This window comes from Hordeum vulgare, chromosome 6H (genome assembly GCF_904849725.1).
Source record: "Hordeum vulgare subsp. vulgare chromosome 6H, MorexV3_pseudomolecules_assembly, whole genome shotgun sequence".
NCBI classification, from domain to species: Eukaryota; Viridiplantae; Streptophyta; class Magnoliopsida; order Poales; family Poaceae; genus Hordeum; species Hordeum vulgare.
In genome coordinates, this window is record NC_058523.1 from 26,085,958 (window position 1) to 26,103,912 (window position 17,955).

At 42.9% G+C, this 17,955-nt stretch overlaps 1 protein-coding gene across 1 annotated transcript; it reads left to right on the forward strand.

Moving 5' to 3' along the window:
• The first annotated feature begins 1,686 nt into the window (after positions 1–1,686).
• On the forward strand, positions 1,687–16,800 carry LOC123404973 (wall-associated receptor kinase 2-like). The gene is made up of 7 exons (XM_045098863.1): positions 1,687–1,777; positions 1,878–2,864; positions 2,942–3,088; positions 8,723–9,622; positions 9,718–9,744; positions 10,492–11,403; positions 16,541–16,800. The coding sequence occupies exons 1-7, from the start codon at positions 1,687–1,689 to the stop codon at positions 16,798–16,800; spliced, it is 3,324 nt and encodes a 1,107-aa protein (XP_044954798.1).
• Positions 16,801–17,955: the final 1,155 nt, after the last annotated feature.

Genomic DNA, 17,955 nt, shown 5'->3' on the forward strand with positions numbered 1-17,955 from the left:
TAGCGTCGAGGAACCGACGAAATTTGAAGAAGCAAATACCGAGGAGTGTTGGCGTCGTGCTATGGATGAAGAGTTGGGATCAATACGAGACAACAAAGTATGGGAGCTCGCTGATCTTCCCAACGGTCACAAATCCATAGGGCTCAAGTGGGTGTACAAAGTCAAGAAGGATGCTGAAGGAAACTTGGTCAAGCATAAAGCTCGGCTCGTAGCTAAAGGATTCGTGCAAGAGCAAGGTGTGGACTTCGAGGAAGTGTTCGCTCCAGTCACAAGGATGGAATCGGTGAGGCTAGTTATAGCTCTCGCGGCTCAAGAATCTTGGAGGCTACATCACATGAATGTAAAATCCGCATTTTTGAACGGGGAGTTGGAAGAAGAAGTATACGTGAAGCAACCACCGGGGTACATCAAAGAAGGAGAAGAACACAAGGTGTTGAAGCTACACAAGGCATTGTACGGGCTACATCAAGCTCCTCGGGCATGGAACATCAAGCTTGACCATACATTGATTTCTCTTGGTTTTGAGAAAAGTCCACTCGATCATGCTATGTACAAGTGAGGTAAAGGCAAGGATCGTCTCTTAGTGGGCATCTATGTTGATGATCTCTTGATAGCTGGAGCAGACGAAGAGGAGATTGCAAGATTCAAGCTACAAATGAAGGAGCTATTCAAGATGAGTGATCTAGGGCTCTTGACATACTACCTCGGGATCGAGGTACAACAAAAGCCGAACGGGATCACAATATGTCAAGAGGCATATGCAAAGAAGATACTTGAAAGTTGTAGCATGGAGGATTGCAAACCAACTTATGCTCCAATGGAGCCTCGGCTTAAACTTAGCAAAAGGAGTGAAGCCCCTGCGGTTGATGCAACGGATTATAGAAGTGTGGTCGGAAGCCTAAGGTATCTTGTGAATACACGACCGGACTTGGCCTATTCCGTTAGCATAGTGAGTCGCTTCATGGAAGCACCCACGACTGAACATTGGGCAGCTGTCAAACATATACTCAGGTACATCAAAGGGACAACAAACTTCGGTTGTGTCTATTTGAGAGAGAAAAAGAAGGAGATGGTGGAGCTACTTGGCTACAGTGATAGCGACCTGGCAGGAGATGTGGATGACCGTAAAAGTACTTCGGGTCTGGCATATTTCTTGGGCAGGAGCATAGTAACTTGGCTATCACAAAAGCAGAAGGTGGTCGCATTATCGTCCTGCGAAGCAGAGTATATAGCAGCTGCAACCGCAGCGGGTCAAGGTGTGTGGCTAGATAGGCTACTCGGTGACCTCACAGATAAAGAACCTGAAAGAGTGGTGCTCAATGTTGACAACAAGTCTGCGATTGCCCTGTGTAAGAATCCAGTGCATCATGACAGGAGTAAGCACATAGATATAAGGTATCACTACATAGGACAGTGCGTGGAAGAAGGCAAGATTGAAGTCAACTACGTTTGCACCGACGATCAGCTTGCAGATATCCTGACCAAGTCTTTGGGACGACAGAAGTTTACAGAGATGCGGAGAAGGATCGGCGTCCAAGCTGTAAAATGAGGACATCGTGTATAGGGGGGTGATTGTTGGAGTTAACCACGACGTCCGAGTTCGTGTTGAACCGGAACATCACCTAGCATAGGATTTGTAATTGGACTAGGATTAGTTTAGGACTAGCTTATCTCCTTTAAATATCCATGTACCCCTGGGTTGTAATAGCACCAAGAGTTGAGATCAATAAACAAAAGAACCAGGCTCGATACGAGCCTGTTGCTATACGCCGGCTACGTGCGTGGGATGCTTCGGATCGATCAAGCAGCTTGCTAGCTTGCTAGTTGTACTATGTTGGTGCAGTACATCTCGACGTAAAATACTCCATCGAGTTCAGCGAGTGGTTCGTCTTTGCCGTCGATCGTCACCGTCGTCGGAAAGTACTCAGCGTCGGTTCTAGGCCAACAGAGCCCGGTGCTACCTCCGATGGGGATGCCGGGCTGCGTCACGTCCTGCGGCGAAGTGGAGGTGCCGTACCCGTTCGGCATTGGCGCGGACGCCAGCTGCTACCTGCCGGGTTTCAACCTCACCTGCGAAAACACTGCCGGCTCAAGCCCACGGCTGCTGCTCGACGCCGACGGCACTATTCAAGTACTCATTTATATCAGCCTGAGGGCACAGTCATCCCTAGAGGTCCAATACAACGGTGACGTAAAAGTCGATGTGGATGCACATGGCAACGGCAACGGGACGTTCAGTCGAGGCCTCAGGAGCGACGGCCCATACTCGCTGTCAACCATGAAGAATATCCACAGCGAGCTCATCCTGACGGGCTGCAATGTGCAGGCGACGGTGAAGAGCGGCAACGACACGGTGGCCAGCTGCACCTCGCTCTGCGGCGACAAAGCAGACAGGGATCCGTATGCAACCGATGATGAAAGCAGCGTGGCCCAGCCATGCTCCGGTGGCACAGGCTGCTGCCGCGCGGACATCGTCACGGTGGACGGTTACGACGACAAGGAGGGTGAAGTACTATACAACAGCAGCAGCACCGGCACGTCGAAATACACCGTGCAGCTCAGATGGTTTGGTCGGAAACGTAGCGCGGACCTAGAGCGATTCCCTCTACGCGTTTTCGTCGCCGACAACAGGTGGTTCGATGATAGCTCCATCTATAACGATCTGCTACAAACAGGTCAGCCCCCGTCAGAAGAAACAATGAAAGTTCCCCTTTGGTTGAGTTGGGAGGTTGTTGGCCCTTCCAGCGGCAGTGTCTGCAAGAGCAACCACAGCGAACGCATAAAGGGTAAAAGAAGGGGAGGCTACATGTGCCAATGCAGCCAAGGTTACTATGGCAATCCCTACCTCACCAACGGGTGCCAAGGTAAAGAAAATTTATTTTTGAGAATTCTATTTTTCTCGTGGATCGATGATCGATCGATCCCTTGTATATATATGTAGATATAAACGAGTGCCAGGATTCACGTCCAGCCACTAATTGCTACGGTGAATGTATAAACAGGGAAGGCTCATTCACATGTCGGTGCCCACCAGGAACCACGGGCAACCATAGTGTACCAGGTGGATGCGTTGTTGCCGCTGTCACAGGTACTAATAAGCAAGTAGTATGACTGTATGAGAATACCTCTATTTTGAATGTAAAGTATTTTTTAAACTACCGCACAAACAATATAATAAGTTGTAGACCTCAAATACCACGGCTTGTGAATATTATAGTATCTACCAATCTGTTACTCCCTCGATTCAAATATATAGGACCTAATACATTTTTTGAGGTTGCCTTTGACCATTAATAAAATTAATAATATATGAGATTCATGACATACAAATTATATCATTATAAACACTTTTCACATATGATTTGATGGCATGCTTTGTGCAATATGCATATTATATCTTATTGCTCTACTAGGCCGTGGTCAAAGGTAAACCTGAGATATGCATTAGACCTTATATATTAAAATGGTGGGAGTATTTAAAATGATTAAAACGAATGGTCAAGATTTATCAATATAAATATAGATCATCTAAAATGGTGGGTTCATCGGCACAACAAATGATATAGATCTCCATAGCATGCCTAACGAGGTTAGATCTCACTAGGAAATCTTCTATTCTTAAATAGTTAGAACCCATTATCCAGTTTTCTTTTCCAAGCAACAATGCCACATCATCAAATCATGCATGTAGTCGTAAGTTACTTTTTTTCCTTAATCTCTTCATGCAAAACATACCCTCATGCACGATTTTTTTTCTAGGTATTTAATCAAGACATTTTTATAATGATTTTTTCATTAACATTAGTTTTCTAAAATTTTCCATATATTTTTTAACAAGTTTCCGCAGCAACGAGCGGGGCATGGTCTAATAATAAATAGATTTAGATGCCACACATGAATGCAGATAGCTGTCAACGGACAATTCCTACTCTATTAGTGCTCGGTGAAAAACAAAAAAAGGATTAGGAAAGAAAACCCATGCAACAGAAACCGAGTCCGGACAATACCACTGAATTGAATCAGATTAAGTCAGTATTATATACGAGATGGAAGAAACTTCTCGTTTTGGCACTGGGAGCATTTTCTCCTGTGATAAACAATAAATTGCAAATAAATAGCAAACATATTTTTTTTAAATGTATGCATTTATGTTACTGTCCAAACCTTGCTTGAAAAGTTTCATCCCAAGAGGAATAGTAGTGTTTCATTAGTACAAAAATAAGATAATTGGTCCACAAATGCCAAAAATATTGTTGCATAACTTGGGTTTTCTGCACAAATTGAAAAACATTTTGGCGCACCGTAGAAAATGGTCAAGAGAGCCGAATTAGATATCCGCCACTTATATTCATATACAAAATCTGACCTGGATACAAAATGGTACATGAATCAGAACGACCAAATTCCTACCCCAACCCCCCCCCCCCCCTTAAGATCGATATGTGCACAAGGATATCTATAAATCTTACTTAATCACCAATATTTATTTTTTTTATTTTTTTGCGGGGACTAACCACCTATAATTTAAGACACACTGCATTCATGCTCACATTCGGAGATAGTATATATATAGAAGCAGACAACCGCTACAATTATGCTAACTTGTTCTTGCAACCAATTTATGCTTGCATAAATATAATATGAGAAAACACATTAAAATAAATTGAGTACACTTACTTTTATTTGATAACACATAAATGTTAAATGTCATCTCTTAGAAATGTTAAATACATCACACGCACACACACACACACACACGCACGCACGCACGCACGCACGCACGCACGCACGCACACACACGCACACACACAATGTGTACTCAATACCATAGTCATGAACTTTCAGTTTTAACTAAGTTCCCACAGCTAGCTACCTCACCAATGATGGGAAACATCCCTGCCCACTGAAACAATAAAATCCACTTTGGTGAGACAGACATGATGTCACACTTAGAGTTTCATCAATCTTCCACTAGGTACCCAATCTGTATTTGGTTCTCATGCTTGTTGTAATTCATTTTAGTTTTCATACATAATATAAATGAATGCAAAACATTGTAGCATAATTACAAAGAATATGATGTGGCAACAGAAATAATGTAACACACCATAGTTGTTGCAAGTGTTTTCAAATCACTTCTATGAATATTCATGCATCTCCTACTTTGTGTGAGTAAAGTAGTCATTGTGTACGTGGAATGCACGTTAATAGTATTAAAAAAGATACTAACTATATTACATGTTAATATTAGGCAAGACATAGATTGCACACTGATATTAGGTAGGATATAATTGATTGATTAATGCTGGTGTTTATATTAGGCATGATATTAATTAGGTAAGGGTGCTAAATGTTTTTGGTGTTAAACTTGTTTAATTCTAAACATGGCTATCGCTAAACATCAGAACGACGTAGACCATTGGTTAGACGTGGTTGAATGGGTGAGATGCGTTGGTTCTCCGCAAGTCATTAATTTCATATTAGTATATATATGTATAGATAAACAATATTTTATTTTGGTTTTACCTCTATGCATATCAATGCATCAAACCCAAGGGCTATTGTACATATAGGTTGCCCTTAAAATGCATATCACTTAGCATCTTAGTTCTTAATTCAATGTACACCATATCCACGGAATGTGCTCATGTTTGCAACCTCCTAACATATACATGATATAAATAGCATGAAACTAGACCGTGCCCATGGAAAGGAGGCGACTTGTTCTTGCGCATAATACACATAAGAATTTTTTTACTTGTGTAAATGTAGAATTTTATACAACCACATTATGTCTCTTTGTTCACTCCCATCAATTTCATAAAAAATCCTTGATGACACCTCCTACATAGAAGTGATGTGACACTATGGTGCACATCCTACGACTACTTGCTCCCTCCATATCATATAAATGACATTTTAGACAAGATTTAAGTCATTCTTTTAAACTATGAATAAAATATTGTTTTAAATATATTGATTAGAAAAAGAAAATCTTATGTATAGTTTTTTCTCAATTCTTTTCATACAAAATTATAACTTTCTTGGATTTAATACATAGATAACAAATAAATTAATTAACGGCCATCTTAAAGATCATGTAACAATATCTAAGGTTGAGATTGCTAACCAGACTTGCAACCTCGTATCATTAAGATGATGTAAATGTGTAAAACATAATGTATTTTTTGATATGAATATCTGTCTTCGTCATGACATTTACGTGTGTACTTTACTTGGTTACGAAAAGGCTTTAACCAAAATGTATTGTTTTCATCAAGCTAATAGTGAAAACTTATTTGTGCTCCCAAGTGCAGATACACCCTGTTGACAGAAAATATGCAGAAAAAATGTAGAAAAAAAATCAAAATATTATATATATTTTTTGGAAACAAACGTGTTTTAGTGTTCTACCTACGGGCAACGTTTTGTCAACATATAACAAAACATGTTGCCTTTTTAGATCACTTATTCTATTATTTTACAGAAGAACCACGATTGTTATTCATCCACACAAAATTGCACGACGGTAATACTCCTACATGTTTGTTGAAAGAAAAGTCACAATTTTTTGAATTAGCTAGCTTTTTTTTGGATTTTACTGTTAAAAAATGTTTCATGTGCACTTAGAGCCAAAACTTTATGCCCTATATAATATACACTAGCTACTCTCTGGGTTTGTAATCGGGTAATCGAGTGTTTACTACAAAATGTAGCACAAAATAGAAAGAAAACATACATGTGCATTTTGATTCACATTTTTCTGTTGCCTAGATTGTTCAGTCTACCCTCTTAAATGAATGTTTATAAGCATAAAATGACTTGAACATTTATATATGTGACTATTATAAATATTTGAAAATTCTATGCATTTATTTCGAATTTATCTTCTTTTGGAATTCATTGTCCTCTATCTAATCCTACCATGCTAACCTAGTGGAACTACTTGTAGCTGTAATTTAGTAAGAAGTCATATCAGCCAATATGTATTACAAGATCGGGCATACAAATGACTTGAACTACTTGTACCTTCATTAGAACTTATATATACCAATTTGAGAAGTATTACAAGATCGTGCAAGTAGAGGACAGCCGATAGACACACATACATGCATGTATTTTTTAATATAATTATTTGCACCGATTGGTGCACACAATCATCTTTATTTCGAAGTCATCTCATTACACAAAATACTGAAACACGTTTGACCTACATGAGTCCCTTCTTGACAAAAAGTTCATCTAAAAGGATAGAACAACCACAATAGACACTAAAATAAGTAAACAACAACTTACTTAGTAAAAACTTGTTTTTTATTTGAAAATCATCCGCGGTTTTCCACCTTGGTCTTTTGGTCTGAAAATTATTTATGCTCCATTTAGTTAAACCATATTTCCATTTATTTTTATTACCTTGCCAGGAGATTGGATATATAAAAATCCATTATTTTCTGCAACCCTTGTGGTATGTGCTTATTGTAACTTTACTTAAGTTAGACCCCCTCCGCCCGGAATCACTTATCATACAAATGGATAAAAAAGGATGTATCTAGAATTAAAACACATCTAGATATATCCATTCTTGTGAAAAAAAAATCGGACAGAGGGAGTATATACCTTTTACAATAAAGTAGCTGACCATACGATAAGTGAAACTGTGACTAGATAATGGCCTGCCTTTACAATGGAGGCATAAATAATTGCCCATATTAAATAGATTATGTAAACTAAATATGATTATATATTTGGTAAACACTTTTTCGGTAAGCAATTACAGACTTACCAAAGAATAAGAAATTTTACTTGATAAGTAAAATAGTAAATAAAAGATAGGGTAGTAGAGGTGGCTTTCACGAACCCCAGTGGAAAAAAGTCATATGGGAGGGAAAATATATCAACACTGGGAGGGTGGGATGGATGGAGAGAGGGAGGGAGAGAGAGAGAGATACATAAGGTTGAACGTAGGAGGAGCAGACAACAAAACCTTAGCTTCTTTGTAAGTAGGAGAGATTTTTGTTCCTCAACACGTAAATGATTATATTTAATCATTACACAAGTTTGACATGTAGCTATGCTATCACGCATAAAACAAACTGACAACTTATTTGGAACTTGTAGATATTACTCGTTTAGTTACCATACAGGGTTCATACTAATTACTCATGTTAATGGAGTTCGCTTCAAGTCAGCATAACCATAGGAGTAGTTATAATTTTATCCCACCCAACAAATTGTGTTCTTTAGTTAGATTATGGGAAATAATTTTAGGGAATCCCTGGCTGCTATTGTTAAGTAAACACTTCATCCGCCACGTAAAAGTGTTTTTATTTCAGACATTGGTATTGTATAAAAAAATTGACTACCAGTATTTAAAAATAATAATTTGCATTGGATAGTTGAGAACAAATCAGAGGCAAAAATCTGCATCCAAAATAACGTCCATAATATGTATTTTATTTGGAATTCCTTTGTACATAAAGATATAATTACTCATTAAACTTATGTTTTGGAGAGATGATACCCAAAACCCCAGCTTTCCACGTAATCAGCAGCCAAAAACAAGTGAAAAATATGAAAGCGGATAAGTGTTGCTTATTCGCATTAAAATTATGTTGCCAATTGATCATGTTTTTAACTAGTAAATTGTTTAAGTTTTATTTCCAGACAATAATGTTAAATCAAGTGCCACTATATTTTGCCTAACTAATTGTCTTTGAAACAGGTAGTTGCAGCAGGTTATGCGGGGGTCTGGAGGTGCCTTACCCATTCGGATTTGGTCCGTCCAACTGCTCCCGGCCAGGGTTTGGCCTCGTGTGCGAGACAAACCTTGACTCCCCGCGGCTGCTTCTTGGGAATAGCGAGTTCAGGGTCGTCAATATCTCGCTTACCAATACCACGATGCGCATCATCCATATTGACAACCTTCTGTCCTACTCCTTGTCGTTGTTCTCACCTGATGAGAACATTCCTGTACGGGGCAAATTCTCTTTTCGTTTCCCGGGAGAGACACCGTACTCGCTTTCCACCAGCAATGAGCTTATCCTAACAGGGTGCAACACGCAAGCGACACTTTTGGGACATGGTAATCCAGCTATCATAAGCGGATGCGCCTCCTTTTGCTCCCACAACGACACTAATATCTGGGGCAGGTGGCCAACAGGCCGCGTCCATGGTGGAAATGGCGGCAAGTCCTGCTACGGTATGAGCTGCTGCCAAGCGCGCATCTCCGAGTCTATGGATGGAATGCCTAGTGATTTTCTCTTCGAACGGTTCGATAACAACACCCCCGAGAGTCAAATAGACTTCCCTGGTTATGTGTTCATCGCGGAAGAGGGATGGTTCGATCAAACGCGAGTCACCAGCAAACTGATGAGGGAGAGTCGACGTCAGCAACAGGACTCGAAGGCGACAGTCCATATGGAGGTTCCCTTTATTCTACATTGGGAAGTTTTGCATAATGAATCATCAGCCAACGTGAGGTCGCATCGGGATTGCTCTTCTGAGGTAGCTGGCGACCTCTACAGGAGCCAGTTCAGCCACTGCAAACCTGGGAACAGAGGGTATACGTGTCAGTGCAACGAGGACAACCACGGCAACCCCTACATCATCGACGGATGCAAAGGTATCATTCCATCGCTTACATACTACCACTGCTCTAGGTACATGCACATATGTAATAATCTTCCTCGTTTTAACCTTACTTTCTCTTGTCTCCAGGTGGTCGTCGCGGCAAATCCTTCAAAGGTAATCGTCAAATCTGCAACTTTGATTTTCTACACAGCTGCACTAACTCAGTAGTCCATCTGGTATTCTCTGATTATCTACTCAATTTCGATCGCTACTTATCATATATCCATGTGTTGCCACTGTTTTTGTTCATTCATATTGATTTGTTCTTAATAAATAGTAGACTTACTACCCCTCTCACACTAGTAGAAAACAGGTTTTACGTTTGGATTATTAGTTCTGGTTTGCTCTTGAACTGGGACTAATGTGATCATTAGTCCCAGTTCGTGAGGAATGCTTTTAGTATCGGTTTATTAGTAACCTCAAGTTAACATCAAGTTAACATCAAGAATACCAATTTAACATGCATTTTGTGCAACTAGATATAGATAACATCAAGTTAACATGCATTTCACATTTTCTTACACAACCTGAAAACCAATTCATTCTGGTTAGTTAAATCTCATTGTTAGAAATGACTGCTTGTTCTTTCGCTAAAAAAATATTCCAACATAAAAAACCTTGAATAGTAACTTCTATATAGATCTGATTTTGTGATGATCTGCACAAAAGTCATTTTACACTAAATTTCATACGTTGGTAGAATATTAGGCCGTGTTTGCCACATTTATTTTAAAGTTTCTGATATTTATTTTAAAATAAATTCAAAGAGGGTGCCCCTACATCCATGTTCATTTCGTTATTTTTGATAAAACCATACAGTATAATACTGGATAAAATGAACGATAGTGAGTACTTTTTCAGGTTCAAGCATCATTATCGGAGTTGCTAGTGGGGCCAGCATCATACTATTAGTCCTCGTTGCATACTTTATTTCCTACAAGTTGAAGCATCGGAGGGCACAAATGTTGAAACGGAAGTATTTTGAGCAAAACCGTGGGCAACTGTTGCAACAATTGTTATATCAAAGAGCCGATATTGCAGAGAAAATGATCATAACCTTGGACGAGCTAGAGAAGGCAACAAACAATTTTGATAAAGCTCGTGAACTTGGCGGTGGTGGGCATGGTACCGTCTATAAAGGCATTTTATCGGACCTTCATGTTGTAGCCATCAAGAAACCAAAGATGGCGGTTCGAAGGGAGATTGATGAGTTTATTAATGAGGTTGCTATCCTATCACAAATCAACCATAGGAATATAGTAAAACTATATGGGTGCTGCCTTGAAACAAAAGTCCCATTGTTGGTCTATGAGTTCATATCCAATGGAACTCTTTATGATCATCTTCATGTTGAAGGACCAATGTCGTTGTCATGGGATGATAGGCTACGGATAGCAACTGAAACTGCCAAATCTCTTGCTCATCTTCACTCAACAGCTTTAGTACCCATCATCCATAGAGATGTCAAGCCTGCTAACATACTTTTGGATGATACTCTGACAGCAAAGGTAGCAGACTTTGGAGCTTCAAGGTACATTCCATTGGACAAATCAGGTCTCACAACAATAGTACAAGGGACACTTGGATATCTTGACCCGATGTACATGCACACATGGCGCCTCACGGAGAAAAGTGATGTTTATAGCTTCGGTGTTATGCTTATAGAGCTGATGACTAGAAAGAAGCCATTTACCTACATGGCTCCCGAGGGCAATGGTCTTGTGGCACATTTTGCCACCTTATATGCGGAAGGCAACTTTTCGCAAATATTGGACCCACTGTTGGCTTTTGAACGTGCGTATGCAGCTGTACAGGCGTGCCTACGCGATTCTTGCTTCGGCCGGCTACTTGACGGAACTTGCGTAACTAGCGACACGAATAAAACTGATCGATAGATTTGATGGCTAAAGGCCCGTGTCGAGCCTTTGCTTTGTATTGCTTTTCTTTTTTCTGGTGTTACAATCAACACCCCTAGGGTGTCTTTTATACACGTCCACAAGGGACTATGGAAATAGACTAGGACTAGGAATCCTAATACTACTAGGACTCGGTTTGGCTTTCTTTCCTAATCCTACATGAGCAACATGATTAACATCTACATTCACCTCCTTAATCTTGTTGCTTGACTTCACTTCTTGCACTCCGACTTTCCTCCTCATCTCGATGAACTTCTGTCGACCGAGGGACTTGGTGAAAATATCGGCAAGTTGGTCTTTCGTGTTCACATGTTGAACCTCGATCAACCCTTCTTCAATGCACTCCCGGATATGGTGGAACCGGGTATCTATGTGCTTGCTCCTTTCGTGATGAACCGGATTTTTGCACAACGAGATTGCAGCTTGGTTATCGATCTTCAGTGACACCTTCTGCACCTCCCGCTTTGCAAGAATAGCTAGGAGTCTTCTCAGCCACACTGCTTGACAAGCCGCCGTGCTTGCCGCTATGTATTCTGCCTCGCATGAAGACAGTGCCACCACCTTTTGCTTCTGAGAATTCCAGCTAATCGGATTCGGGCCAAGGTAGAAAACCATGCCCGTTGTGCTCTTTCGGTCATCAACATCACCTGCCATGTCGCTATGTGAATATCCACGAAGGATCAATCCTTCCTTTCCCTTTCTGTACGTGCAACCAAGATTAATGGTGCCTTTCACATAGCGCAAGATTTGATTGACCGCGCTCATGTGCTCGGTTGTCGGATTCTCCATGAAACGACTCACGATCCCGACTGAATAAGCCAAGTCAGGTCGGGTATGCACCAAATATGTTAGGCTGCCCACAACGCTTCGATACATTGTGGTGTCCACCGGCGGATTTGAGCTACGCTTGCTCAACTTGTGACGTTGGTCCATTGGAACTTGTGTCGCGTAGCAATCTGACATGCCACACTTGTCCAATAACTTGACCGCGTAAGCCGATTGACATAGGGAAATCTCTCCGGAGCTTTGCTTCACTTCGATGCCCAAGTAATAGCTGAGTAATCCCAGATCACTCATGCTAAACTTGTTCTTCATTTGCGCCTTGAAACGTTCAATCTCTTGTACGCTATCTCCGGTGATAATCAGATCGTCGACATAAACTCCAACTAGCAGGTTTGAGCCTTTGGAGTTCTTTGTATAGACTGCGTGCTCGAGGGGACATCTCTTGAACCCGAGCGAGACCAGACTTCGATCTAACTTTGAGTTCCAAGCTCTTGGCGCTTGCTTCAACCCGTAAAGTGCCTTCTTGAGCTTGTAAACTTTCCCTTCTTCGCCTTTCTTCTCGTAGCCGAGGGGTTGTTCCACGTACACTTCTTCTGTGAGATCGCCGTTGAGGAAAGCGGATTTAACATCCATATGATGAACCTTCCAATCCTCTTGTGCTGCCAAAGCTAGGAGCACTCTCACCGTCTCGATTCGAGCAACAGGTGCAAACACCTCATCATAGTCAACTCCTTGACGTTGAACGTAGCCCTTTGCAACGAGTCTTGCCTTGTACTTCACAATGGCACCCTCCGTGTCCTTCTTTAACTTGTAAACCCACTTCAAACCTATCGTCTTTTGGTTTGGAGGTCGAGTTACCAAAGTCCACGTGCCATTGCTCTCAATTGCCTTCATCTCCTCATCCATGGCGTGCGTCCAGCTAGGACTTTTTCTCGCCTCTACGAAGTTCGCCGGCTCCTCAACTCCGAACAGACATAGTCCGGAGTACTCGAGCGTAACTGGCTTTGTGTACTTGTAGACTTTCTTGAGGGTCTTGTAGCGACGAGGCCCTGAGGAGTCCGTTGTGGCTTGCGAAGGAGGCGACACAAATTGTGTCGGTGTTGATGCACTTGAGGAAGACGGCTGAGACCCTGGTGTGTCATCGACATCCGTGTCGTCGGCGTAGTCGTCGTGACCGTGACCATCATCTTGATTGTCGTCGTCACTATGCGCCTCGTTGTCGATGTTGTCGTCGAGATCTCCGCCTGTGTCGTGCGCGGCGTTGTCGTTATCTCCTTGCGACCTATGCGCGTCGTTGTCGGTGTCGGCACCATGATGATCACTACCATTGTGGTCACCTTGGTTGGGCGTCTTGCCAACCACCTGGACATCCTCCCCTGCATCATCATCAGTTGGAAATTCAACTGCAAATATGTTACTGTTTGGAGCATCGTCGGCTGCGGCGCTCCAATTCCACGCTTGGTTTTCTTCAAACACGACGTCGCGTGAAATCCGTAGACGCTTGGTTTGTGGATCGTAGAAACGGTATGCCTTGGTGCCAGAACTGCTCTCGTATCCGATAAACACCATCTTGGTGCTACGATCGGCAAGCTTTGAGAGATGTGGCTCCGTCGTCTTCACATGTGCCACGCACCCGAACGTCCGTAGATGAGACACATTCGGCTTACGTCGGTAAATTGCTTCATACGGAGTCTTGCCGATCACCGCCTTCGTTGGAGCCCGGTTGAGAAGATAGACCGCCATCGAGACAGCTTCTCCCAAAAAAATCCCCGGCAGGTTCTTGCTCTTGAGTAAACTCCTTGCCATGTCAACGACGGTTCGATTGCGCCTTTCAACGACCCCATTCTGCTGCGGCGTGTAAGGTGCCGTGAGGAACCTCTTTATGCCAATCTTCTCGCAGTAGTCGTTGAACTCATTCGACGTAAACTCTCCGCCGCGATCTGTCCGTAGAGCGCGAACCTTCAGCTTGTGTTCCATCTCCGTTGCAGCCTTCAGCTTCTTGAACGCTTCAAACGCCTCATCTTTAGACCGTAGGAGAACGACCCACATATATCTCGAGTAGTCGTCTACCACAAGGAAGAAATACTTCTTTCCAGCGTGAGTTGCCGGGGTGATAGGGCCACATAGATCACCATGGAGCAGCTCGAGTGCATCACTTGCACGATAGGTAGACTGAGCAGGGAATGGCCTGCGGTGCTGTTTTCCAACCAAGCACCCGTCACATACTCGATCAACATGGTCGATAACTGGCATCCCGGATACCATCTCCATCTTTGACATCTTCTTCAAGGCGTAGAAGTTAACGTGTCCAAATCTAGCATGCCATAACCACGAATCATCATCACTCTTGGCGAGCCAACACTCCGGTTGAGATTGATCAAGGTTGAGGATATAGAGCTTATTCCGTGTGCGATTAACATGAGCTAGCACGTTTCGGAGGTTGTCGAAGATCGTCATCACTCCGCTCTCTATATTCACCTTGCATCCATTCTCGTCAAGCTTCCCAATAGAGATGATGTTGTTGCGCAGCCGTGGGATGTAGTACACTCCGGTGAGTATGCGATGTTCGCCTGTGAGACCCTCAAAGAGGACAGATCCTTGCCCGCAAATCTCCACAGCTGAACCATCACCGAACTTGACCGAGCCTTCAACATCGTATTCCAGCTCGAGGAATTTCTCCTTGCACCCCGTCATGTGGTTACTGGCACCTGTGTCGAGATACCACGACACGTTCTGATCACCGGATAACTTTGGTGTCACTTTTTCCTCATGAAGTAGCACCTTCCGGCTTGGTTTCACAACCACCGTTTCAGCGAGATCACAAACTTCGGCCATCAGAAGACCTGGACCTTCGTCTTCCTGCTTTGCCAAATTTGCCTTGATCTCCCGCTTGTTAGGCTTTGGACAATCCTTCGCAAAGTGACCCATCTTATTGCAGTTATAGCACTTGATCTCGGACAAGTCCAAGTTCCGTGGTTTCTGCTCTTTAGATTGGCCCGCCTTACCACGACCTTGTGGTTTGCCTTTTCCTTTGCCTTTTCCATTTTGTCCATCGCCCTTCGTGTTGCTTGAGCCCTCGCCACCGTCACGCCTTCCTTTGCTACTTGGGGCCTCCCAATCTGTGCGCGGGTACATGAGTTGGTCACTACCTCCTCCTTTGCCTTTCCGACAGCCACGAGCATTCTCTTCCCATGTCCGCAATCGTCCGATCGCCTCCGTTATGGTCATGTCGTCGATGTCGTAAAGCTGCTCGAGCGTGCCGATGATGTACGTGAATTTATCAGTGACAGAACTGAAAAATTTCTCCACGATCTCGGTCTCATCGAGCTTTGCACCAAGCGCGCGGATCTCTCCCACCAAAATAGTAAGACGCATGGCGTAGTCATTCACAGATTCAGTTTCCTCCATCTGCAACTTGTGAAATTGGCGCTTCAGCACTTGTGCCCGAGCCTTGGTGACGCGATCTTCTCCGATCCTCATCTCCTTGAGTGCGTTCCACGCCTCTCTTGCCGTCTTGAACTCCGCCAATGTCATCAGCACGGAATCCGGCACAGACTGGGCTATGGCGGCCATGGCACCTTCGTCGCGCTCCTCGTCGACGTCGTCGTCCGTGATGGCCTCCCACACTCGAAGGGATCGAAGAATAATCTTCATCTTCACCGCCCACACGCCGTAGTTGGCGTCGGTGAGCATCGGGTACTGGATGGGGATGTTGCGATGCGCCTGGACGTTAGCGCCGCTCGTTCCTCCACCACTGGTTGCTGACTTGACGCCCTTCTTCACCTTGTCGCCGTTCTTGTTCGCCTTGGCACCGCCGCTGCCGGACTTGACCGACTCAGCATCGCTGTCCGTCATCGTAGATCGTAGATCGTCGAGGCTCTAGATACCAATTGTTGGCTTTTGAACGTGCGTATGCAGCTGTACAGGCGTGCCTACGCGATTCTTGCTTCGGCCGGCTACTTGACGGAACTTGCGTAACTAGCGACACGAATAAAACTGATCGATAGATTTGATGGCTAAAGGCCCGTGTCGAGCCTTTGCTTTGTATTGCTTTTCTTTTTTCTGGTGTTACAATCAACACCCCTAGGGTGTCTTTTATACACGTCCACAAGGGACTATGGAAATAGACTAGGACTAGGAATCCTAATACTACTAGGACTCGGTTTGGCTTTCTTTCCTAATCCTACATGAGCAACATGATTAACATCTACACCCACAAATTATGAGTGAGGGTAACAACAGAATTGATGAAATCGCCGGAATTGCGGTAGCATGTGTGAAAATAAGAAGGGAAGAACGACCAACAATGAGACAAATAGAGTTGAGACTGGAAGCTGCTCAGTCAACTGCCAGATCTGAGGCAAATTGTGATGTTGCAGCAAACTCTTTATCAGCAAGCACAGCAAGACTGACTAGCAGACAATATAGTTTGGAACAAGAGTACATATTGTCTGCTAGATATTCACGGTAGTTCTATTTGCACATGAGCTGAACACATTCAACTTTCAGATACTTATGTGCACTATATTACTTTAGTGGAAAGGCAGTTCTAATCCTTTTCTCCGCTGGCAGCTTTTATTTTAGCCTTTTATAATTTTTTCGCATTCAGTGTAAACTCACGGCCAGCTTTGCGAAGCTCATTGTGATCGATTTGTCTGCATCTAGCAAACAGATGTCTCTCGCCTTGTTTGGATTGCAGTTATTTTAAAGATACCTCTCGCGTTCTATGGACTGCGGTTGTTTCTCCACTTCCTTGAGCTAAGCAATGCATGATCTTCCTTTTCCTCCGTACTAAATATCTTACATGCATGGCTGGTCGCTTACACGGTGCATTCCAGTAAAGCACATTTGGTTCCATGAAAAAAGCAATTTAAACATCAGAATACCATATGTATTTAATACTGAAGAACGTTTACATAGTTTGTCACCAGCAGTTGTGAGAACCCATTACCTTTCCTAGAATTTTCTGTCTATTTGCCGACCTTAGTCAGCTTAACCTTCAAGTTCAAAATGCTTGCACATTGTTTTCATGCCACACAAGAGCTTTATGTTTGTGACCAACAAAAGGTGTGCAACAGAATTGTTAAGAAATACCTTCAGTTACAATGACCAAGTTGCATGAAATCTTTTCACCTTAGCTGAAAGGTTATAGCTAATCTGAAGCTCCAAAAGAATCTTCTTTATAAACACATGTATACTTGTTCAGTGTTTTTTTCTTCTTAAGAAGGGGAACCATCTATTATCTTTACATTTTAACTGAAAAAGATGTATGGTTATGATTGTAATCCTGTTGAATAAGTTTAGCATCGACAACCTGAAAATCATCTAAAAAACCTGAAAAAGGAGTATTTATGGCTATAATTCTTTTTAGAGGAACACACTATCGTCGTCCCTAGCGGTTTGTGTGTCTCGTTTATCCTAGAATCGGATTTGTAAGTGGGCTACCTCATCATCTTGTATCGTTTGACCATGGTCATAATGAGGTAAGCCTTGGCAACTAGTGGTTGATGGGCGGTGGGCGTTGGCGGCGAGTGTTCGGCGTAGCTCCATGAAAAATCTTTGCTCCGGTCTTCATCAGAACCGGCGACGGTGATGCCTGCGGGTGCCGTAATATTTCTTGGAAGCA

What these genes read in the sequence shown, in the direction of transcription:
- LOC123404973 (XM_045098863.1), top strand. Translation starts at nt 1,687, where the DNA reads ATGTACCCCTGGGTTGTAATAGCACCAAGAGTTGAGATCAATAAACAA. An exon ending in TGTTGCTATACGCCGGCTAC is followed by an intron (nt 1,778 to 1,877) that starts GTGCGTGGGATG and finishes CATCGAGTTCAG; the next exon opens with CGAGTGGTTCGTCTTTGCCG. An exon ending in CCTCACCAACGGGTGCCAAG is followed by an intron (nt 2,865 to 2,941) that starts GTAAAGAAAATT and finishes ATATATATGTAG; the next exon opens with ATATAAACGAGTGCCAGGAT.